Below are 26,021 nucleotides of genomic sequence, written 5' to 3'. Positions count from 1 at the left end.
CAGGAACAGCAGCAATCCTGATGTGGGACTTTAAACATTAAGGCATTTTAAAGGAAAAAATCTTGCAATAGAGTTTGAAAGACTCAAGTAAAATGTTTCTTTATATGTTTTGAGAGTTTAGTAAGGACTATATTAAATATCATCCAACAAGTATTATGCTGTTACTACTTCACCCTTAAATATTTACTCTAATTGACATAATTCAAAGGGAATACATAGAATTGAATATCATCACTTTTGTTACACTGGTACTTGGGACACTTATGGCAAGAATTTACATAATTCAGAGGTGACAAAATACAGTCAGAAAAACTGACTGCAATTATTGACAATGGACGTTCCTTACATAACAATATAATATTGTATAATATAATTGATGAACACATTTATGCAAAAAAGACTGTTCCCTAATGATAAGAAGGAAGAAAAAGGAAACTATGATATATTCTAACAATACTACACTTGATCTTAGCCAAGATTCTCTTCTGTAGGCAGGAGCATTAAAAACCTTTCCAACACTGAAGCAATTGGATTGCTGCAGAAGGACCTTTTGAGGTCTGGCACTTTGGACTAAATCAGGAGCTTTTTTCTTCTTGAGTAGAAACTGAATAGTTACTGTAGTTTTTTAAGCCTTATGCTTAATTTCTGAAGGTATCATACTTTTGGCAAGAGGTGTCAATATAAATATTTCATGTAACCAGTTAAGAACTTTGCTGGGAAAAGCAGAGATTGATCTGAATCTGAAATACTTTTTAGAACCTTAAAAGCAGTTCAAAGATGGTATTTATTAACAGAATGTCAGTTCTAAACAATGCCAATATCTGTAAAGCAATTTCAAGATGTCTGTCACCAAGAAAATATCCATCTTGAGATGTTTTTTTGCCAAACAGTGCTCTTTAAAGTTGGCTGTACCATATCCCATTTTAAGTTAAAAGCAAGTTAAAAGCCCACAAAACTCACTTTCATATAGCATTGAGTTGCATCTCTTTCAGCCACTGTGAACTCTAAAGGTTTATAATATGCATGGTATACCTGGTAGGAAAAACAATAATATTTTGTGTTATAGAATACTATTATGGCAAAACCTGGTATTTATTACTATAATAACTACTATTTCTACATATTTATACCTTTGTACAAATATTGATTCATTTATAACCTGTTAGTCATTTTAAAGAAAAATATGGAAAGCACAGTAAGAGCTTAACACAAACCTTTCTCAGAGAATCATTAGATTAAAAACAAAACTGAAAAAACCCTCACAAATAATGCTAACTCAGACTAATGCTCCAAATTAAAGGAAATAAACTAGCATTTTTAAGCTTCTCCCAAAGGTTCAATGCTTTGTTTACTGAAAAAAAAAATGAAATCCAAGAATCTTTTCATATCTATAATAAAGCACCCCGCAACAAAATCAAAACTGTAATATTTGCATTCTGAATAGTAAATTTTTATTTTTTCATTAATGATTTTCCCAAGTGAGTAAGAGTAACACAACATATCTTTTCAAGGGTAACTTGTAGAAAGTAACATAACCATTATTTAATGATGCTGCACAATGTAACTTGCTGAAACGGCAGCTACTCTAAAGCTGTCACACCCTATCAGTGATTTTAAGCCCAACAGGCAACAGTTCCCATTGTGACCTGCTGCAACACTACTGAAGTTCTGAGCACTTCTGGAGACCAACTCCCTAACTGTAAAAACTGTATTTTGGGGACCAAAAATTTTATCTGATACAGCAGTAAAAATTCTTTCCACAGGGGCAACTCTGACACCAACTACAAAGTTAAAAATGTTTTCATACCTCAATATTGTCTGATCCATGACGTTGCACAGCTGCTTCTTCTGACAGGCCAACACAACCATACTCCAAGGGAGTGAAGACTGTGGTAGGCACCTGCTTGGGAGGAAGCAGAAGCTGTTACTGCTGAGCCACGTGCAGCAGCCGCCTGGCAGACACTTGTGCACACTCAGGCACACACCTCCACTTTGGCTGCTGTCAAAGCTGCATTCCAGGTGACAAAATGCAATTCTTTAAAAGAAAAAAGCCCAAGATTGTTCTTACTGCCAAAAGCCATAACTCACATTGTCATAGTCCATCAGCTCTGAAGATTGGCCAAAAAGGCGCTGAGCCAGCAGTTTTCCTGCAGCAATTGCTGTGGGTGTTAATTCAGGACGGCCCTAAGGAGAGAGCACAGAGCTTTGTTTGAACTTAAGGAAAAGCAGCATCCAGAGATTTCTCCTGGGACAATGGTCAGAGGAAAGCCAAATCTTTGGAATTCCAGCTTGGTAGCCAGGGCTCCAAACAGAAAAAGCAATAATAATTTCTGTCCAAACATGCCTTAAAGTCTGAGTTTACTATATGTCTTAATGGAGGGAAAATGTCACAAATATGTCAAATCTTTATATCTTATCATGGCACCTCTTGAAAAGCAGCACATATTCACATGCTGACTGTTCACTTCACCCCTTCTCTCCAAAGAAAGCCATGAGGAAATTTTTCAAAGTGTCTTTATAAGGCAAGAAGAGCCTAGTTTAAAGCAACAGTGCTTTTATAATATCAGACCTTAAAAAAAAATTCTCTGACCCATTTTTACAGAACACAGGCACAAAACCCAGCTGTTTGTAGATAGTATTACCAACTTCCTCAGTTGGTCCTGGACTGGAAAAGTAGAAAGCTCTTTTGCTAGGACTGTGACCTAAAGGGTGAGCTGGTCCTGGTCTCAGGCTCTGCTGTTACACAGGGGCTTGAAAAGGATTGCTATTGGCAAATGCAAACTTCCTGTGAGTGAGAAATGGAACGACAGCAGGATATGACCAGGGTGTGCTCCAGCTCAAGCCAGGAGTCCTGGCTCCTTTTTATATCCAAATAGGGCTGTATATGTGCCAGAACTCTAATTCTGAGGGCTGGCACAGCACTGCTGGAGCATCAGAACTGCAGAGCTGGTTTTAAAGAACCTGAAAGTTTTTGAAAATTGAATTAAGGTATTTACAAGGGAATATTTTCAAGCCCAAGAAGGAATAGTCCATACAGGTTAATAAGATTAAACAAAATTCATAAAGCCATTTAAAAAACCACATATCATCAAAATGCTTGTCTGACATGAGAAAAGAGGTCACAAATTCAGAAGAATGATGTGGAAACATAAGAAAGCCATAATTGAGAAACACTTTTGTGGCACAATGTGAAATGTTTTATAAAATGTGTGAAGTTTTGATTCACACACATCCTATTTAGATACAGCACTTGCCACACTCCTGCAAAGCCCCACTTGGAGGCAGTCATTCCATAAGCTCTCAAAATCAGTTCTCAGCAGAAAATAAAATAAGGATTCCCCATCACACACATTCAAAGTTTTTCTCTTCTTGTCATTATCCTAAAGTTGTTTAGCATTTACTGGAACCCATTCCTCTTTACCAGCTTATCTTTTTTTGTATGTTGGTAGACAGAATCTGTACATGGTATTAGCTACCATTTTCTTAAGTACACACACCATATTAATTATCTGCATATTAACAGGCATGTAGGCTTTTATCTGTAGTAATAACCACTTAAAAGTTCAATTGCAAAAAACCAATCTGAAATATTACATCTCACCTGATAATAGAAATCACAATTTTAATTGTTAATGAAGGCTAATCTATTTTTCCTCCACAGCTCATGACAAACCACAAAGCTGCAAGTCTATCCCTTTTTCCTTCTAATATCCCTCAAGTCACAATTTTTCAAATCTGGCATTTTGACTTTCAAGTCTGTAAATGTAATTTACCAGATGAAATTTGTTTTTTCTTACACACATTTGCCTGAAACATGTCTGCCAATCATTTCTGTAGCAGGAAATATATGTTGTTTTGGCATTCCAGAAATGAATAGAAGATTGGAACGAGAGATAAAATTGTGAAAGCACTGCCATGCATTCCATAAAACCCAACTAATTACTAAAACATCCATGCAGATAAAGCCCAATTCCTCATAAACAATGACTTAAAGACCTTCCTTGGTAAATATTTGAAATGAACATTCACTTTGCAGTCATGTGTAGAACTACTCTGCTGATAATTATGGATACAAATTGTTCATAAGAATCCTCCAATGCATTATACATTTAACTGAGATGGTCCTAAGAGAATTTAAAAAGCTTTGAAGTAATGTGTATTTGTTCTAACACAACTCTTTTTGGTCTCATTTCTATTCAAAGCAACATACTGTACATTCCACTTTCTCTACACATCTTTGTTGTAACACCCTTTGAAATATGACAGATGTAGAGTGGCCTGACCATAAACCTCCTTCTGAGAAAATGTCTTTATAGTGTGTGCCATACTTTTCAACAAGAACACTACTGGAGGAAGGATTTTAACACAGAGAGTTCATATCAGCACTGAAAAAAAGAATTCACACTAAAATTCCAGCTTGATTTTCCTGATCCTGATTACAGAAGATGAAAATGTTAAAATGGAATTTCACCTGCCAGTTGAAAATAATATTTTGCCACAGGTTGAATAATGTTTTTGAAGGTACACTAACTGACTCACATCTGGAAGATTTTCTTCCCCTTTTTTTTTCCAAATGAAATCTTGGGTAACATTAGGATTCCATTCCATACAGGGGTGCAACAAGACACCCATGCACACACAGATTCCCATTTGTACCAGCTGGGTAGGACTCCCAAATGACAACAGTCATTCTGAGCAATCAGGAAACTCAGCTACCCCCTTGCTCACTCTCCTTCCAGCCAGAGCACTGAATTCAAATTAAAAAAGCAGTTCTTGCTATTTGGTAGCAATTCAGTATTTATTCAGTGTGGGGTGGCAAAGGAGGGAGGAGGGCTTGGGAACTACTCACAAAATTTGAGCAAAAGCACTTTATGGTAGCAAAGAAACTCTAACAGGGCCAGAGCAGAGCAAAAAGAAACCCTGAGCAGGAACACCGGAGGAAAAAATAATTTTTATAAAGATACTTAGGGATCATTGATGCTCACTCACAGGAAACAAGATTTCCCTTCCTGTGCTCTTTTGGGCACACCCAGAAAGTACCACAACCAAGCCCTGCAGCTTTGTGGTTCTTAGCAGGATACCCTTGATTCTCATGTGTTAATTTGAGATATGCACCAACACAAAAATTTATTTCAGTGCTGGTTCCCATGCCAATGAAGTTTATTACCTAAATTAATTCTGCTTTAAAAAAAACCACAAAAACACTAGACTAATTTAAGTATTCAAATAAAATAAACTTCATTGCTTAGCAAGTGGAATTCCACAGGTCACATGCTGGAGTCAGATAAGATAGTGGCAGTATTTCTTTTTATCTCTAAACACTTCAAATCTATGAGTACTATATGATGATCTCTAATTCCCTGCATTGAGCCAATATACAGATAAAAACTTAAGGGAATATTCTACAGAGCACTGACATAACTTTTTCATTTTTTCCCCCAGCTGTACAGTGGACACAGCATAGAACCGTGCTGCTGTTTTTAACACTTACACGTAGAAGTGTCTATTGAACCACTCAGGTTCAAAAATCTGCACTAATAAGGACAAAAGCAGGAAAAGGAAATCTAAGTTTTAACAACAAAATGAAAATGACAAATAAATGAAGACATGATTTTTTAGATCCAGAGAAGGAAAGAGGAGAGCATCCTGCCTCCAACTTTATATTTCTTATCTAAATCCTCAAAGGGCAAAAGACAAAAAGCATCCAAAAGGAAATGACTTGCCCAAAATAACACTGCAGATTGGCAGCAAAATAAGCAACAGATTCTAAGCCCTGCCAGCATTGCCTCTAACAACTGCTTCTTGGATGAAACTAAAAAGAAAATTTTGGAAAGCAGGAGGCAGCCAAGCCATATATATCAGGGATAGGCAGGTGTAGGATGTTGTTGTGAGCAGAAAGTGGACTTTAGGAAGTATCTGAGAGCAAGAAGTGACAAATACAGAGGGGATCTGCATGTGAAATGAGAAGAAAAGAGAGGAACTCTACAAAATCCCAAAGCTCTGAGTGACTGGACAGGATAACTGGACAGAGAAGCTGTGTGGAGTAAGGGGGGAAAAATAAAATGGAGAAATATCTGAGAAGGAAAGAGTTTAAACACAATTTAAAAGGAAATGGCAAGTCCACATGAAGATGGAGACAGACAGGAAGAAACACATGTTACACAGAGGGAAGAGGTCAGGAGTGGTCAGCAGATTTATGAGATGTAAGTGTCTCTGGCAGCTCCAGAGTCCAGTCAGAAATTTGCAGGGCTACTCCCAAGACATCATTTAATCCATTACAATCTCTTCAGAAACTAAAAGCACCTGTAAGGTTTGAGAGACCTTCAAAATATTTTAAACATAGCAGAATGAGAAATTTTCTAAACTTCTCTAAAATGATACTATATATACTGTTTGGATATTGCTACAGTATTTAGCTTTACCAGACTTGTAAGGCAGATGCCTGCACTATATGAAAAACTATCTTGATAGAAAGGCCCCAATTCCAGTAACAGGTGAGAGAATTCTGTATCTTGCAATGCCCAGCATTGCTCTGTATTCTATATATTGTCCAAATTTTCCAGGCACAGCAGGCAGATGATGACAACATCCTCCTGTAACTCTACAGTTCAGAATCCAGACAAACATTTTCTATGAAATCAACATATTTGAGGATGCCCAACTTACAGCAGATAACCTGAGCTCTTATGTAAAATGAAAATTGGCAGATTGAAAGTATTTAAGTGCACACTTATCATGACAAAACATTCTTGTCATATATGACTATAGATTATCAATAGCATTAGAGTAAGACACAGAATCTGGTTTCACCTCTCTAAGAAGTAAATGATTTTGTTAAAGTTATGATGTCCCCTTCTTAAAAAAAAAAAACAACAAAAAACCCAAACAAAAACCCCACACCTCTCATGTTTATTTAGCATAATCATTCACAACATATGAAGAAAAGTCAAATGCATTTAGTACTTTCAGCAGTTACTTTTTCTTACTCTAGAGGAAAGTACTTCATTAGAAGCATTTTGCATCAGGGACCTGATAGGCTATTTTGTGATTAGTCTCAATTAACACCCAAAATACCCCAAATGCAGTCACAGAACTTGTCATGGTCATTCCCAGTAAATGTAGTTAGCTACAGAAGAATTGCTTTCACTCAGCATTCACAGGCAGTATGAAGTCATATGTCAAAAGTGATACAAACATTATTAGAAAGATAATAGGAGTGATAAAGATGTCATTATTAGCCTCTGACCAATGATACATTCCCTGATAAACATCAGCAATAATCTCATGCTGAGATACTTCACAAGATGCATGTGAAGGAAATTACTGACCCAGGTGGCTGGCATAAACACTGCAGCCCTGCCAAGTGAAAAAGTGCAAAACACTGAGATATACACTAGAGCATGACTACATCTGGGGACTAGTTATTAGTCAGGAACAAAGTTGGCTTCCTGTTATTGTAAAATAGTTTATGTAGACTCAGTACCTCTGTTATGTCTCCAACTGCATAAATGTGAGGAACAGAAGTAGCTTCATGGGCATCAACAATGATCTTTCCAGTTTCAGAGTTAGTTTTCACTCCAACTGCCTCCAAATTGAGAGTTTTGGTGTCAGGGGCTCGGCCTTAAGGAAAAAAAAATTAAAGTTAAAGCAATTGGAAAACTACAGCAGTGTTAATCTAAAAAGCTGGCATCCTCCACTGTGGGTCTCAAAGAACTTTGTTCTATTTGATAGTCCAAGCAGAAATATGAGAAAACTTATACTGAGAAAGCTGCAGGGGTGGATAGCATGGCTATGACATTCTGTGGGAAAGGAGCTCGATCACTATTGTCTTTGCTCAGACATCAGAGGGTTATCCTTTTTAAATATGGAAAACCACACCCACTGGAAAAAGTACAAAAACCACATGATTTCATATTTATTGAAGATTCTAAATTTGGTTTCCTAATGTAGCACAAATATACATAAAAAAACTAAGCAACTTCTACACTGAAAATTTCCAATAAACATTAACTGAATGGTGCTCAATGCCAACGTGTTGTGTATGCTTTTTGAATAAAAATTATTAATAATGCTGTTCAACATTAAACGTTCCTGAAGTCCTTGTTTCTTGTAATCTGAATACACTTATCTTAAAACATTTTTAGTACCTTCAGCTTAGATGAAAAATTTTATCAAATTTGCTCTCAAAACCTAAATGCTGATTTAGTTATCTCAAACTGTATTTGAGCTATTTCTGTAGAGTTTAGAAACATTTTAAATGTATTTAAAAACAAATGAGGCAAATCCAACCAAGCCCAGATTTTATTACAGCTTCCTATTCCAATGATATAAAATTATCTCATATTTAAAAAATATATTTTTGTAGTGTTTTCTGTACAGTTACCCCTTGATCACTGAAGTCTTAACAGCATTACCCTGAGCTTTGTATAGAGTATCTAAGGAAGCAATTCCTGACCCAGAAATTGCAATCTTAAATCCTATCCAACTTGAAAGTTAGGAAGCACAGTGAAATTATGCAGTAGTTGCAAAATTTTTAAGGCTACATAGGATCACATATTAAAAAAATACCTGAATATATCCAAATGAAGGAAATTTTTTAACATTGTGTCTGTTTTAGAGGCTTTAATGAACATGGATATAGCTACACATTCAAGTCTCCTTTGCGTGAGTCACAATTTGCATTCAATTTAATACAGAGCTATAGCAAAGCAAAACAAAAGAGGAAATGTGTTTTCATTATAAAAACAAGCTCTTTGATGTTAATGTAGGAAATTATCAAACAAAAGGAAAACCTGGCTTGTCAATACAGACCTAATTATATGTAAACATATGATTCAGTGCTTTATATATCTTCCATATAGCCAGGCCCTCAAACAATGTCACATCTGAATGCCTCTGTAAAGACTTCTGTGTATTAATTTCATCTGGTGAAACCAACACTTCCTCTGGGAGCACTGACTGAAGCTGTCGGCACTTGGCTATCTGTCTGTCTTCCCTTCTGTTGTCCCCATGGGATGTTGATCTGCTGTTCCTTCTCTGCCCCCTGCTCCCCAGTCCTGATGCTATCAGGCAACAAAAATAATAAACCTCCAGGACCTTATCTTGGCTCGGATGTGAAACAACTTCCTACCGTTGTATTTCTTTGGGTATTGAGAGTAAAGCCTGGGTATTCTGCAAATGGACAACTAATGGGGTTTTCTAGTTTCCTCTTTTTCCTGCCAGGCAGAGCCAAGAGAAAACTTAGCACGCAATGGCAGGCACTGAAAGAGGAAAAAAAGAAAACCCCTCAATAGAGTCATTTAAAGACCTGTGGCAACAACAGCTGAGTTTATCAAACCTGCAGGGTAACACTTAACCTTTCCATTGCAGCCAATTTTAACATATGTACAGCTTGGTATTAATAGCTAAGAGTTACAAAAAAATGTGCTGCTTTTCATAGTGAAGTTTCTCAATTTTATGGGCTAACTATTATTTTTGAAGGCAAAAACAGAATTTTTAAACACTGAACGGAAGCTTTACTGGCCTTTAGCCCCATGTAGGTTCACCCCCATAAACAAGAATTATACTTGTTGATCTTGCTTCATTTCAAATTCAGTAGCTGAGGCTCATGATTATACAATGTGTCTTGGTAGGTTGTAGTGCCAAATTCAGGGACTTCGGATGTTTCCCAACATTAACTTACTATTATAAAATCAGTTCTTAACATTTCTCAGCAGGACTTTCATTTTATACCCATAATTCCTGATTTTTCCACATTTTCAACTTCAAGAAATCATGACTTCACAGCTTATTTCTAAGATCTCAAATCCTACCAGGCACACAAACCCACTCTTTGCCTAAAATCAGCACATGTGCTTTTAGTTTGAAGATGTCCTGAAACTGCCAAAGAACAGGAGTGTACAATTGTATAGGACAAAAGATTAGATATAGCTTTCATTCAAAACAGCAAAATATGCCAGACATCTAGAAGAAAGGTGCAACTCAAATCTGACCCTGCCTCCTGCACTAACAGCACACCACAGTCTCATCTTTCATAGACCCATACACTTACCACACAGCTGTGAAAACCACACAGAGCCCTGCTTTCAGTGCCAGCCCCCTTTTGCTTTTAACTTTAAAAGAAAAAACAGTTTTTTGATCTGTTTTTGTAAAATCTAACAACACAGCTTCCTAAGGGGGCTGCCAGCCAGGGGGCTCCACTGCAGAGAGTGACAAGGGGAGTGGCTGAAGCTCACATCTCACATCACAGACACTGGCCAGGCTGGCTGTGGTGTGGGGTGGCATTTGTGTCCCATCACCTGCCTGGGGCTTCTGGTAATTATACCTGAACACAAAACAAAGGGAACGACTGTGACCTTCAGGTGCAGGACCTTCAACAGTGGAGACTGAAACAGCTAAATTCAGAATTCAGAGGCACAGCCATACTCAGGTAAGCAGCAGTGGCAAATGAGTGACAGCATACTCTTATATCCAGTAAGATTTCCCAGGGTGCTAAAGGTGCAGCTGACAGCAGAATTTTATAATGGGTCTTCCAGAGTTTCTTAAACACAGAAGTCAGAGTGCCTGTTTGCCTTCCAATGTTTGAAAAATCCAAACTGGAGCCAACCACACATTTTATTATAGATGGCCACTGTGAGGATACTGCTGGGTGACAGGAGAGGTTTTCTGGAATAAAGCTCAAGCCCAATAGTCTTCTCCACTTCTTCCCCATACATTGGCACATCACCTTATAACTTTATCCAATCTGACCTCAGTCTGACCTTAATCAAAATCTTGTCTGTGTTCCCAGTCTCAATACTCTCTTAATTCTGAGTGCCTGACACATTCTCCAAATTAGTTTCAATACCACTGCCCTTTCCTCCTTCAAATGTCTCCTAAAACCCACAAGATCTTCACTAAAACATAACCAGTTGATAATGACAAATAAAAAACACTTCAGTGTAACTACTGTTCAGATTACAGGCAAATATTGACTAGAGTAAGATTAAATAAGGTTAAAAAAAGTTCAGAACCTTTATCAAATTGATAATAGTGTGCACCATTTCTACAAGGATGCTTTTGAACATTACATCCATTACTAATAAACCTCCAGCATGCCTGCCACAATTTGAAAAAACATCTGGCCCTTAGTCAATACTGGGGCAGTAATTGGCTCTCTGGCAAGGCTGCTCACTGTACTCTCCTGTAGCACAGACACTTTTCACACAGAGGAGTCCTCTCAGCAGAAAGCTTGTGCTGCAATGAGCAAAAACCTGCCTGTGGCCATCCAGTGCACACCTGGAGTTCACAACAAAAGCAACTCCAAGTGACATGGAATCAAATTAAAAACTTACAGCATGGGACAGACTTCTAAAATTCTACTTTTCTTGTTCTCAATGTCCTGTAAAAAGGGGAAAGGGCTGGAAACATTTTCTGAGAAGAAAGCTACAGTTCACTCTTACATTATTTCTCCCACACAAAGCTTGTTTTAACCAAAGGTTTGGTTTCAAAGGGTGGCTCTGCAGTCTCAAAAATGAGCACTCAACCACCATTCCCAAGAGAGGTAGGTCATTGGCTTCAATCTCCTCAGCATTTATGATTGAACTGAATCTGTTTTCTGCATGCAGTAATTATACTGTTTTCAAGAAGTTACTTTGGAGTAATTTTCTACCATTTTAAAATCTATTTCTGCCATAATTGAAGTAAAGGTTAGCATCACCTATAAACTCAAATAGCACCTTAGTGCTGAAATAGTTCTGAATCCAGCCTTCTTCATATGCAGATTTAGAGGTATAGCCTAGCACATGAACAAGTTATTTTTATAGTTACAGGCTGGCAAAATAAGTAGCATAAAATAAGTTACACTCAAAGTTTATGGGTTGATTACACAAAGGGAAAAGCACATTAAAAATAGCCCTGTTGAATAAAGTCTGACTGAATGCCCTTAAAATTAGATATTGGAAAAAAACCTAAAAGCACTGGCTGATATAATGGGAATGACAATTTTCATTAGGATTGCAGAAACCATATCTAATCAAATTTCATTAGGATTGCAGAAACCATATCTAATCAAGAGAGTAATGAATTTAAGTTAGTAAGAGAGACAGACATGGGAAGCTCAGAACAAAGACCCAAAGCTTCAGCAAACCACAGCACATCAGCATTAAGAGTTGCCTGAGATCAACCAAGGTGCTTTATTTTTCACTGAATAGTTCAAAGATTAAAAACTCAATGGCAAAATTGTGTTTACCAAGATAAATCTAAAGCCCATTCCCTTTTCTACAGGGGCTGGCAGAGATCTGCTCATAGAAGATCACAGCAATATTTTACCTTATGGGACTTTTCACAGAAAATCTCCTAACAAAATTTCTGTTTCCCTTGTTAACCCAAACTGGTTTGGTTGTAAGCCTTTAAGAACACTATTACAAAAAATGTTATGTACTTAACCCTTTGTCCATACCAAACAACAAGGATGCTATTCAAAACCTCAAAATCTTATCATTTCAGGAGAATTCTCTAGAAGCCAAAGACAGCACTAGTAAGACAGAAAGACATACAGAGCTGAACTGGAAAAATCAAATAAACACCAAGAACAAGCTCTTGCACTGAGATTGAATATAACAGTATGTAGTCTCTCAGCAAGGTATGATAGGTCCATGGGTTACCTACAAAGCTTTGGACCGAAACTTTTAAATTACATTAAAATGTATAAAAATGAGATTTCTTTTTTCCCCCTCAAATATTTTGACTAGTTTAAAAAAGCTGCTAGAAAAACAAAGGGAGCATTGTGCCTGCTTTTATTGGCTTATCCATACAAGCAGAAAATCACACATTCCAAAAGTAAAACAAAACTCATCAGACAAACACAATCTAATTTACTTTTTAAAGGGTAGACATTAAGAGATAGTACTCTAGCTTATTAAACTATGTCCCACTATCAGCAACTATTTTAAACATTATTAATAAAATCCTACTAAAATTCCATGATGCACTAGCAAAAATTATGGAAATATGTACTACAGTTTAGGCTACAATTAGTTAACAAGAGCAGCTGCTTTTTAACCCACTCTACAAGCTGACTTGCTTCAATCAGTATTATAACTGGCACATCTGCAGACAGGAAATCCTCAACACCACTAAGTTTCCCAGCCTATTATCTGAGACACCTGGTGTGGGTGTGTTGATACAGAGCAAAACAATGAATCATATGGACTGCACACCAATTAACCAACTTTAACTGTTAATGTGTTTAATCCTTAAGGGTGGAGTGCCAATTTCAACACTAAAAAAAGGCAACACAAAATCCTCACACTCTTCATCTTGTTGTTTCTAAATATGGATTGTAACTCAAATCTATGACAAAAATTATAACACATGTAGCTCCTCTGTATTGAAATAATGAGCAGACTCATGTTACAACTGAATTGCAACAGTCATCATGCAACCTTATTCCATTATAATTAACAGTAAACCAAGATTTTTTCTTATTTTTCAATTTAATAGCTCTTTTTTCCATCTTAGACAAAAGTAAACAAATTGACTTGACATTTGACATGTGTGTCTCCAACTCAGTATACTTTTCATAGAACCACAGAATGGGTTGGGTTTTTTACCAGAAAGCTTAAGAAAAATCAAATACAGCACTTAGAAACCCACTTTTTGGAAACATTTTCATCTCACCTCATGAATATTATTCTACAGTTTTCAGGATTCTTATGTGTCCAGATAGCATGTGCTTTTTTTGCTCTTGGCAAGCTCTAGTCTGTTTGATTGGTTCTGATGAGAATAATCCATTATTACAGGCTGTTTCCACAATTTGTAGAGCCCAAGGCACTTCAAAGAGAGTAGTAGTTACAGTAAGGAAAATATTTGTCACAATGCACAACCTGCTCTCTGTTTGGGATATCAGGAAGATGTAAAGCTAACTTAACCAGGGAAATGGAACAAATGGATAGTAGATTAAATCCACTGGGCAAAATACGAAATGCTGTAAATGATCTGTTTCTGATCCTGTAATGGATCTATTCTACAACCACAAGAATTTAAATTTATGTTATAAACAAATGAAAGAGTAATGCATCCCCACTACTCTAAAACAGAAGTGCCAGACAAAAAGAATATAAAGTAGTCAAGGGGATTGCTAAAGCTGCTAGTTAAAACTGATTACTTGTCTGCATCCACACGGATTTCTTGGGCAGTACGTTTAAGCCTATTTACTTTGTTTGCCAGATATCATCTGCCTGCCAAATACCACTACTACCTCTAGCCATGCATTATTGATATAGAATCCCAGATATTCACAAAACTTTATAAGCACAAAAGACAAGAGTCCTACTTTGGTGGGCTTACAGCTCCTCTGAACCAATACAGAAACTGAGGACAGACTGGTAACAGCGACAAATGAGCAGCTCAGGGAGGCAACACTGAAGGAGTATTTTCATTCCTGCGGGCTGGAGCCTTGTACATAACTTAGTGTGTTAGTCCTTGCAGGAAGCAGCATTTGTCTCAAAGGAGGAAAACCCCAGATTTGATTCCCATTTCTGGTGATTATGCTCACAGACATTTATCACAGCATTCTTTTAAAGCAATTTACTCTTAGTCGTTATATGTCAGTTCCAAGGGGTCTGAGATATGCCAGGGAAATGGAACAAATGGATAGTAGATTAAATCCACTGGGCAAAATACGAAATGCTGTAAATGATCTGTTTCTGATCCTGTAATGGATCTATTCTACAACCACAAGAATTTAAATTTATGTTATAAACAAATGAAAGAGTAATGCATCCCCACTACTCTAAAACAGAAGTGCCAGATAAAAAGAATATAAAGTAGTCAAGGGGATTGCTAAAGCTGCTAGTTAAACTGATTACTTGTCTGCATCCACACGGATTTCTTGGGCAGTACGTTTAAGCCTATTTACTTTGTTTGCCAGATATCATCTGCCTGCCAAATACCACTACTACCTCTAGCCATGCATTATTGATATAGAATCCCAGATATTCACAAAGCTTTATAAGCACAAAAGACAAGAGTCCTACTTTGGTGGGCTTACAGCTCCTCTGAACCAATACAGAAACTGAGGACAGACTGGTAACAGCGACAAATGAGCAGCTCAGGGAGGCAACACTGAAGGAGTATTTTCATTCCTGCGGGCTGGAGCCTTGTACATAACTTAGTGTGTTAGTCCTTGCAGGAAGCAGCATTTGTCTCAAAGGAGGAAAACCCCAGATTTGATTCCCATTTCTGGTGATTATGCTCACAGACATTTATCACAGCATTCTTTTAAAGCAATTTACTCTTAGTCGTTATATGTCAGTTCCAAGGGGGCTGAGATATGTGAAAGGCCCTAACCAGATTCCAAAAAGCTATACAGTTTCAAGGTTCCCTGTAAGACTTTGGGTTTGTAGAGCCAGTTACTTCTTTTTCTCTGAATTGGATGACAGCTGCAGCAACAAACTTAAGCAGCACAGTTTAGAAAAAATCCTAGAAGAAATGGTAGCCTCTTAAACAGGATAAATATGCACTTACAGTGAATAGCTTCATGAATCAATCAAGAGTATGGACTCAGAGAACACTACCTGCAACCAGAGTTTGCTGGAATTCATGTTCTTACTCTAGTAAAAGTGAGAAAGACTAGATAGTCTCCCATTTATTGCAGCTCATGCAAAAATAGTTACCACAAACTTCTTCCATTCACTGTAACTTTAATGTGTTTTAGACTGTAAATTAACAAGGCAGGCATGCAAGAAAAGAATTAAACAACTATCAATGTTTAAGTCACAAGACATTTAATGGGGTTTGACCCCATGATGAAGTGACTTCACTTTCAGGATGGAAAACATTGCAAAGAAATGTTAAGATAATCATATTTACCTACTGCCCACATCACGGTGTTGAAAGAATCGGTTTCTTCTGTGTCCAGGTCAGCATTTTTCCAAGTGACTTGCAATCTGTCGCTCTCCAATTTTTCAACTTTAGTTGGGAAACATCTCTTTAAAAATTTTGTGCCATAAGATTCCATGTGCTCAGTTACTAAAGAAGCCATTTGCTGTTGAGTAGTGAAACAAATTTGGTTTTTCTTAGATATGTGACCTTCTCAATGTAAACCCCACCTTCAGCTGGGTTCAGGAAACTCCAGTAAACACCTTGTGCGTTTCAAACATTCTTTATCACTTAGTTACTATGCACTGCTAACACGTGATAATTTAGGGAGCCACTATGACCTGCAACTCCATTCCCAGAGGCACCTACACCTAAATACTCAAATTATTTTCAAAAAATATAACAGTATATTAATAAAATAGTTGCTTTAAAAGCATTTGTTGTTTACATAATCTAGCGCATATTCAATTTACCATTACCATAATTACAATTTTCTAGTAGTTTGATGAAATTTAAATACTTTCATAAAACAACGGGAGAAAGATATTTCCTTCTGTCATAACACCTGACATTTCTCTGCAATGACTGTGAATCACTAAGGTTTCATGGAAAGTTCTAATACAAAAACAAAAAAAACAAACCACTTTTGTCCTAAGAGCCTGTTTGAAATAATGCCACACCAAACTGAAGTAGTAAAATGTGGCATCAACAGGTTTATCCACAGACATCAGTGCTCTTGACTGCAGGAACTCAGGTTGCACCTTGCCAGAGTATGTTTATTACTTAAAGGATATTGTTACAAAACCACTCACATAGAACAACTCCATACAAACTCTCTCAGCTTACAAAACTTTATTTTTAAAGTTGATATTAACTAATATGAAGGCAACAGCAGGGTTATGTCTCTTCAGAAACATAATTAATCATTAATCAGTTTCCATCAGCCTCAACGTGGCTGCGGACTGAACATAATTATTTTATCTCCATTAATACTTTATTAACTTTGGTATGGCCATTGTACTTCTCCTGCCTACAGAGGATCAAGTTCTCCTACTGTAAGAGTTTGACCAAGTGCTACACACACACTATTCCCTGCTTGCTCAGGCCTCATGCTGTTACAGGTGTGGATTTCTTCAATGAGGAGTGTAAATCCCAAGAATTGTTCTTATACAATGTTTTGCAAACTCATGCCATCACTTTTAAGGCATACAAGCCACTAGTTTTAAGGAAGGCACTCCAGGGTGGGAGAGGGTGACATACAACCAGGATCTGTCACTAGTGTCACTAGCACGGGTGGTGTTTGTCACTGCCACTTAAGCAATAATACTCCCAACTCAAAATCTGTGCACATATTAGGAAATGTTTGCAGATGCAAACAACATTTTTTCTTTAGGAGATAAAAATAATAAAATCTATCTTTTAATTTATTTGCTAGATAAGGAGATGTAAGATATTCCGTACTTGCCTGATCAAACCCACGAAGTGGGACACTTCTCATCATGACTGTAGTGTCCAATCCAATGCCTGTCAGAAAACCAGCACACTCAAGGGACACATCTGGTGACACACCAGTTAAGCAAATGTAAACAACAATTTCAATAGAAACACAATATATGAGTAGTATACAAGTGGGCTTTTCACTGGGAGATACCATGTTCTCCTCACACAGACATCTTTAGCTTGCCTTTGTACATAGAATAAAACTTGGAACTCTTATAGTTAACATAGTTAACACTGGATTTAAGATCCTGAGAATTTATCCTCAGCTGATCTTAATTTCCATGATGCTACTGCATAGAAAACTATTACTGTTCTCTTAACTCAACTATATGACATGAGCAGAGGAATTCTGAAAACTGAACTCTCATAGGAAAGACAGCTATGCTAGTTATAATCATAGATCATCACAGGCTTTTCAAAGGATACAGCTGGCTCCAACAACCAACCTGTTACAGAAAAGGAAGAAAAGAAGAAAGCAGTGGAATGAGCTGGTGCATATTTTTGCACAACCAGAAAAAAGTATTTTCTGATGTGGGTGTCACATTTGCCAACTTCCAGTCAGCTGGGACCCCTGAGTTAGCCAGGACTGCTGGGAAATGATGGAGGGTGGCTCAGTCAGCTCTTCCATCAGCTCCCTCAGCATCCAGGGGTGGATCCCCTCTGGACCCTTGGACTTGTGCATGTCCAAGGACTGCAGGAGGTTTCTAACCCAGTCCTCATGATTTATGGGCCTTCATTCTGTTCCCTATCCCCATCTTTCAGCTCAGGGGTTGGGTGCCACAGAACAACTGCTCTTACTATTAAGGACTGAGGCAAAGAAGGCATTAAGCAACTCAGCTTTTTCCTTATCCTTATTACTGTGCTTCTCCCCCCCAACATCTAATAAAGGATGGACATTCTCCTGAGCCCTCCTTTTGTTGCTACTGTATTTATAGAAACATTTTTATTGCCTTTTACAGCAGAAGTCAGATTAAGTTCTAATTGGGCTTTGACCCCTCTAATTTTCCCCCTGCACAACCTTATGGCATCCTTGTGGTCCTCCCTCTCCTCCCAGGGGCATAAACACTCCTTTTTTTCCCCTGAGTTCCAGCCAAAACTCTCTATTCAGCCAGGCCAATCCTCTTCCCTGACAGCTCATCTTTCAGCACATGGGGATGGTCTATCAATTAGATTATGTCTTCCTATCAAGTAGATTACAGTTCCCAATGAAGATTTTACTCATTGCTGAATTTCATTTTGATTTATAACCATCTGCTTTTTAATCATTGTATTTTTCCAGATGCCAAATATTTGCCCTTCCTGTCTTCAAACATTTGTTTACGATATTACAGAAAATGGGTTTAATAGATTTACTTAGACTGATGTTTACCAAATATATCCATTTTAGTTCTTAAATAAAACCCCAGCTCCCACCTCTCTCAATATTTCACACCCTTTCAATCAAGAATATAACTGCAACTGTCCATCAACACCTGCAATTTATGAGGTGTATCAGCTCTCCAGCACAGCAGTTTCCATCTCTGTCCCCAGCTGATCCCTACACTGCAGTAGTTCCTCTCTCCCCTGACCACATCCCCAGTTTGCTGGGTACAAAAGGCAGAATGCTCAGTCCCTGTTCTGCAGGTAAAAGCAGCTCCAGCCAGGCAGCCATTAACACTCAGCTGCTGCACAGGCTGCACTTGCACTCCTTTGCTGTTTATGTCTTATACAGACTTGTTAAAATCTCACAGTTTGGAGATGGCATCCCACACAGTATTTCCACTGACAACAAAGTATTTTGTTAGGTTTTTGAAGGGGCTTGTGGCCTATGCCTTACCCCAAACAAATCTGCAGCATCTCCCAGTTCTAACAGCAATGCTTTTAAACTTCTGAGGAGTGCAGACATGGAGGCTGCAGCACTGTAAGCCCCAGGGACTGCACAGTCAGTACAACACATGTTTTCTTACAAAAGGCTCCAGATAACATCTCTCTATGTTACAATAAAAACACACAACTTCTGAAGGTGTACAGAGAATAGGTTGAGTAAAAGCGATTAAAATCTGCTAGTCTGGGGTTTATGCTTGGCAAATAATTTAACATAATGGGAAATAATTTTTCCAGCATTAGGGCATCTGATTCATCTGTGAATGAATGATCACACCCTCATTAGCATACAGCTCCTGGGAAGTGCTGCAAAAAGCCTCATACTGCCCATAAAGAAATATCTACTGGAGATTCACAGGGAAAAGAATAAGAATTTCTGTAATTTGAGCATATGTTTGCTCTTCTTTTTCATTAGATGAAAAATGGATGTCAGCTGGCACTTACTCATAGCATCAGCCCCACATTATTCACACTTTCTTGTACAAAACAGGGGGTTCCTGGGCATTGTCAGTGTCTAAAAGAAAAGTTAGGAAAGCAGAACCTAACCTTGTTCACACCTGCTCAATTTCTTACTCATTCTCAACACATTTCAAGGCATCTCTTCTGGTTCACTCTGCCAAAACCCTTCACCTCAGGAGTGAGTTTCTTCCCTACGCTTGTATATCTATGGGACTTTTAAGTTGGTTAATGGTTTACTTAAAAAAAAAAATAACTGCAGGACTGACAGTTCTACAACCTCCAGGCATGTAATTTGTAGCTGAGATATGTACATTTGGAGAGGGAGAAAAGAAAGAATAACTACAACAAAGCTCAGACTAAAAACAAAAGGTGTTAAACTGAACCTTGGGAATATTTATAACAGAAACAAATCCGACAGAAACAAACCTTTAACAACTCCCTCCTTCATTTGCTAAGACACAGCCTGATAAAGCACAGAAATGCTACTGCAGCCCCTGCAGGCTTATTTTGACTAAATCTCAGGAATGCAACATATAAACACTAGACTCCCACATTACACTGTTACAACTTGCATTGGCAGCAACTGGACAAGAGCCACATTTTCACAGAAACCTCTTACAAGGATAAATCTTATATTTTGGTTTGGGATTTTGTTGGGGTTTTTTTTGAGGGGGTGGGTGTTGCTTTTCTTAAAAACAATTTCCTCACATAAATCATGCCTTCAACATCCTAGAGGTGACTGAAACACTACAAACAACAACAACAAATTTACTTTCTTTCTAAAACTGTATCAAAAAGCCTCATTTTCCTATTTGAAGTTTAGCTTAACACAGTGCATTGTTTATAGCAGAAAGTCACTGCCATGAATGGCAAGTATGTTTTTTGCACGAACACCAGTATTATAGCTCGAAGGCTCTTTGGCTTTTTCTAGAATTGCTCAATAGAGAAGACAAAAGGATAGCATTATCTGACTTTCAGGCTACCAAATCTGCATTTCCTATCACAATTATCAGGAAATTGCTCTGTAGCACAGTGTTGACTTGGAATCTTACTGTGCTGTGTGCTGTAAAAAACAACTATGGCATTTTAGTATTTCCATTAAAACCAGTGTTTTAATATTTCAGTTAGACAATAGCTTCCGAAGCAAAGTAACCCAAATGTCTCTTCATATTTTCTTTTGTTATCAGAACTGCCACAACTTAGGAGAAAGCAAAATTATGTTGGAGCTTCCCCCCTAATTGAGGAACGGGGACTGAGCAGCCCCAGGTGAGTTCATGCTGCCCTCTTGTGACTTGGAGTGTAATCGCTACAGCACAACCTAACACGGTGAAAACGTTTTTAATTTGATTTTAGGAAGGAACTTCATAAGAGGAGGAGGGGGAAGAGCTATCAGTTACTAATGAAGTTTGGTAGTATGATAATGCTGCATTGCAAAGCACACTTTCAGAAGGAAAACAGAAGAAAAATTGGCGTACAAAAGGCAATTTTGAACATTTTTCACCTTGCTATATAGAGAAGGTAGGAATGCCAGCATCTATTACAGCCATGGTAAGGTAACTTACGTTTTTCCAGGAGATTTCTTTAACCAGAAGATATCATCACTTGTGATTCCATACTCCAATGCACCTGCAACCTATGATCACACAGGTGAATCTACAATGCAAATCCTGTCAGCAATAAAAGCTAATAGCAATTCAGGCTGTGTTGGCTGAAATACAGACCAAGGGGAATATATCTGGGGCTGCCAACTTCCAACCTGAATTATCCTACAGCTCTAAGCAACACCAACATACTGAATCAGAGCAAACTGGCTTTTTAGAAAAACATTTCCATAGACAACATCCTTTATGTAAAGACATTTTTTTGTGTGACACGAGTACAAAAATCTCTCATATGTTGCTTTATTTTTACATTCTTTATCCTCCTTCACTGTGTTCTGCTTCTCAGCAAAGCACTGGAGTTGTCAAATGGAAGGGTAACTTACCTGTGTAGGGTATTTTGGTCTTCCTCCAGTAGCAATGACAATATTATCTGCAGTAACAACAATCTACAAACAAAAATGAAAAATCAAAATGAAGCATTTGCAATCCTTGTATCTGTCTTTGGATTTCATCTATGTACAAATGAGTGATCAATGAGAAAACTGGCACTACCATCTGCTATTTATGTGACATAATAATCAGCAATTCATTAAAAAAAGGGTAGAGATAAACTAATACCTGCAGAATTTCTCCCACCCATTCTCTACTAGGTTTTGTTTTAATATTAACCATGCAATTGTTCTTACACTGCACAAGATTCTGATGACTACTTGGAAGCAATAGTTATGCACAAACGACACTTTTAAAATCAATTTCTTGTCAGGATAAAACACAGAGATCACAGCAGTAAGTTCTATCTCGGGCCTGAAGTTAAGCTACCTCAAAAGGAGACTGTTTCTAGAAAATCCTAGGCACCTACCCCCAAAAACCTGACCTTCAAGCTGATACAAATCAGTAACATTAAACAATTACCCTCAAAAAGGTGTTAAAAAGGCACTTTCAGGCCTTGTTAAATATGCAGCAGTGGCCACCATTCTGTTATGTGACCCAGCTGTGCATTCACACTAATTGCCTCCCACACACAATTTGGTATTACCGAGTTAATCACCCCTACAAATCACCTGAAGGAGGGAAACAGCTCAGAGCAACCTAATTCTCATCTCTCAGAACTTACATTTCTGTGAGCATCAGCATGACTGACCAAATCAAACCAAAATCTTTTGTCTCAGCATTTCCACCCGCAGAAAAAAGCAATAGCATCCAACAGGCTAGCCTGGGGACTCAGCAGGCACCAGTCAAGTTCATAAACAACTTCTCTAAGTGGAAAATGCAAATCTCACTCACTAAAACAATAGTGAATACCTCAAACAATTTGCAAACGACAATCTCACTCCCAAATGACCTGAAATGTTCCAAGTGAACAACACTGCAGAAATCAGCAGAGCAGCTCACCTCTTTACCTGCTTTTGTTACACCACGGACTGTATGTGGATCAGAAAAACTTCCTTTTATGTTGAAATATTTCACCTTCCTGTTTAGAAGAAAACAGCATCAGCCATGTACACTTAATAAGAATAGGTATGAAATACAATCAGCTACCTTTTCTGTATTAAAGTGCTAAAAAGGGTAGCAACCAGGCATAGAGCAGTAAAAGGAAGGAATCTCATTTCATAGGACTGTTTGCAGATCTGTCATAATTTGTCACTTAATTCTTGTGTCACACTTAACTCCTCTATACAGAAAAGTAACTTAACCTTGTAACAAACTTTGAGATCAGGTTATTGACTGCTTCAGAAAATACATTTTCTGTTAGCCATAGCATTACTAGTATTATCTATAGCATTTCTGATACCATGCTCATTTGAGAACACACCAAAGTGCCTCAGCAGGAGTAACAAGACTAGAATCTGTTCAATTTTCTATTATAATTTCTCTATAAAAGGAACTGCATGCTGAAAAAAAAATCTGCTGCTCTAGCATAGTGTTAGCTGTGGGTTTATATGGCATAGAAATTTTGGGGGATGAGATCAAAAGTATCTTAAGAAACCTTGACTAATGCAAAACCTCTCCAGACTAGGTGATGCTAGGAGAGATGCTAAGAGAGCATCACTGCACTGCTAGAAAGCTTTTGTGTATGGTCAGTGACAACCACTATTTCACCAAAAAGGAAAATGGGAGAGGAAGAGACCACTTACATTGACAGGGGCACTTACAGACCCCAGAAGAAAGGACTTACAGACTCAAAATATTAGCTCTAGATAGAAGCTTCAAAGGCAATTCTGCAGTTCTACAAGGGCAAGAGCACCTCCTTGACTGTGGGAAGAAAGACAAACTTCAAAGTCTTATTTACTTTTCTTGTAGTTGCACTCTGTGTCCCCAGTTCAAGGATTTCACATAATTCTGAACACCTTGTGCCATCACAGACCTGCCACAAAACAAGAGACTGAACATGAAGTCATCATATTACAAATTCAGGTTATGCAACACAAAGATATAGGCAAAGATATATGCTGAAAATGAGGAATGAACCACTGTATTTTTTGTTGTAAAAGAAAATTATCAAGTCCAAACCAACATAATTTCTGCCCTGAGAAACCAGAAACTAATTCTGTTTTTTAACAAGTACCAGGCTAAAATTTCACATGCAAAATTCACTTCCCTAACGGTCCCAAAATAAACACCAGCTGGGAAAAAGTTATTGTTATGCATTTGCAGCACATAGGAGTGGATATAAAGAACAGCCTTTACCAGGTATGATGAACAGGTTGGGATATATTCCAGCCATAGTGTTGGGCATCTTTAAGGGCACTCCCTAAAAGGGCTGCTTGATGCATAAGCTTTTTAGGAATGCAGCCAACATTCACACAAGTTCCACCAAGTCCCCATGCGGTCCCTTGGGAAAAAATAAAGAAAGAAAAAAAAAAAGTAAATTAGATTAGTGTAACAATGCAGTTGGGTCCATGGGAAGTAAGAAGTTCTGTAACAACACAGTTTAACATCTCCTACAGATCAGTTTATAACTTTCTTTGTGCTCACTTGTTTGATAACAAATAACAACATCTCTGTATATTTTTCTTCTAAAATTCAAACCATCTAAAGATTTTTCTCAGAGCTCAGAAGATTCAGTAACTAAACATTCATGTTTGCAGATCTCATTTTGTGCATTGTGTACAAGGAGCCTCAGCATGACACAATTAGTAATTTTTAGAAATTGTAAATAACATTTTGACAGAGGGAATATTCTCACTTAAATAAGTCCAAAGTCCACTATAAACGGTAGCATCAAGTCATGCTAACAAGCTTAATGTACAGGGGAGCAGGCACAGCTGGTTCATCTTGGAGAGAACAAGCCATGGCACAAACTGGGCTTAAGGACTTTACTCCAAGCAAAACAGGCTTTGGACACTGCTGTCTGAAGCAACCTGCTCACCTGAGCAGCTGAATTATATGCATGTCCAATTATTACCCTGTTACTTCTCTTCCATACCTTGTGGGGAAGGTTCAACATAATCCAGAACAGCCACTTTTCTTCCAAACTGAGCAGCTGTAAACAAAGAAGCAAGGTAAGATATTTAGAGGAAGGAGAAATACACAAACATAAACATTTTTAGTAGCACAGACACAGATAAAATACAGGAGATGACAGCTGGTGATTTTTTCTGTCTAACTCAAGATACCAGACCAGAGACCCAACCTGCCTACATAGTCAGCAAATTCTCTGGAAGATGCTTAATAACCCAGACTGGGGCCTCCAGCTTCCACTGACCCTAAAAATGCAATTTGACCTCAAATGAGATGTTTAAGAACACTGTGGGCTGTTGAACATGCTACCCTGAGATACAAAGAGCGCAAGGTTCTCTACAGCAGTTAGATCTTGGAAACAGTCTGAAGGTATTGTTGTTTTAACATATAAATGAGAATGGTATAAAAAAATACAGTATCTATGGAGGTACTCTGAATACTTTTACAACAGTGAAATTAAAGCTTATTAGTTTTTCCCATGACAAAACAATAAATATTTTTTAAAAGGTTAAGGAGGAAAGCCAAAAAAGATCACGCCATCTGAGGGTGTGAATCAATTTGCAGATTAACCATATGGAGCTAAGTTAATGATTAATGTACAGGTACTGAGCGTACTATGCTACTTAAAAAGCTTTAAGATTATCAGTAACACTTCCCTTAGTTTCCTTACACCCCACTGAAGTTAAACCAAAACTTCTGTTAGTTATTTATGCATACAAACCTTCTTTTGCACAAGCAAGGCCTCCAGACCCTCCACCAATGACCAGAAGATCATACTCATTCTTTCCTGTGAAGACGATGTGAAAAAAAGAAGGAATAGAAAAAGATCAGGAAGATGGGAGAGGTATGTAAGAAGGACAGTATCAGAGTACACTTATTTTTATAATTGATTATTGCTGATTTGGGGTTTCCTCTCTTCACTCTAGCGCTGTGGTTTGCTCATTAAGCTATCTACTCTGGTTTTCTAAATGAAATACAGGAAATAAAGCACTTCGAACAAAGTGAGAAAATAGATTAAATTTTTACACGATGTCCCAAGAGTCTCATAATCAATGTAACTGGGATCCAGTACTGGTCTCTGTCTGGGAATTACAGCAGCGAGTTTTACGCAGACATTTTTCTGTGGGGTCGCCTTATCGGACTCAAAGCTTTACATGCCGTGTGTGCCTTGCCGGGGCGTGGGACGCGGTCAGAGGGAAGCGGGCCCTGCTGCCACCCGGGCCACTGCACAGAGCAAAGCAGCCCCGGCTCCCGGCGCGGTGTGAGGCGGCGGGA

General features: G+C 38.0%; 1 protein-coding gene across 1 annotated transcript in view; it reads right to left on the bottom strand.

Moving 5' to 3' along the window:
* Positions 1-25,537, bottom strand: part of TXNRD2 (thioredoxin reductase 2) — a 29,982-nt gene extending 4,445 nt beyond the window's left edge. The window contains exons 1-14 of the mRNA XM_014307222.2: positions 25,468-25,537; positions 24,712-24,768; positions 23,973-24,117; positions 23,575-23,649; positions 22,677-22,755; positions 21,668-21,730; positions 21,246-21,316; positions 17,788-17,807; positions 17,327-17,418; positions 15,853-16,027; positions 7,484-7,620; positions 2,089-2,184; positions 1,808-1,900; positions 961-1,032 (exon numbers count right to left, since the gene is read on the bottom strand). Coding sequence (XP_014162697.1) covers positions 961-1,032; positions 1,808-1,900; positions 2,089-2,184; positions 7,484-7,620; positions 15,853-16,027; positions 17,327-17,418; positions 17,788-17,807; positions 21,246-21,316; positions 21,668-21,730; positions 22,677-22,755; positions 23,575-23,649; positions 23,973-24,058 — 1,059 coding nt within the window. The 5' untranslated portion in view covers positions 24,059-24,117; positions 24,712-24,768; positions 25,468-25,537. The remainder of the gene's footprint in view (positions 1-960; positions 1,033-1,807; positions 1,901-2,088; positions 2,185-7,483; positions 7,621-15,852; positions 16,028-17,326; positions 17,419-17,787; positions 17,808-21,245; positions 21,317-21,667; positions 21,731-22,676; positions 22,756-23,574; positions 23,650-23,972; positions 24,118-24,711; positions 24,769-25,467) is intronic.
* Between the last annotated feature and the right edge of the window lie 484 nt (positions 25,538-26,021).

The sequence above is a fragment of the Geospiza fortis genome, unplaced genomic scaffold, assembly GCF_000277835.1.
Source record: "Geospiza fortis unplaced genomic scaffold, GeoFor_1.0 scaffold408, whole genome shotgun sequence".
In the NCBI taxonomy this organism is placed as follows: domain Eukaryota; kingdom Metazoa; phylum Chordata; class Aves; order Passeriformes; family Thraupidae; genus Geospiza; species Geospiza fortis.
This window is presented reverse-complemented; position numbering and strand designations above follow the sequence as displayed.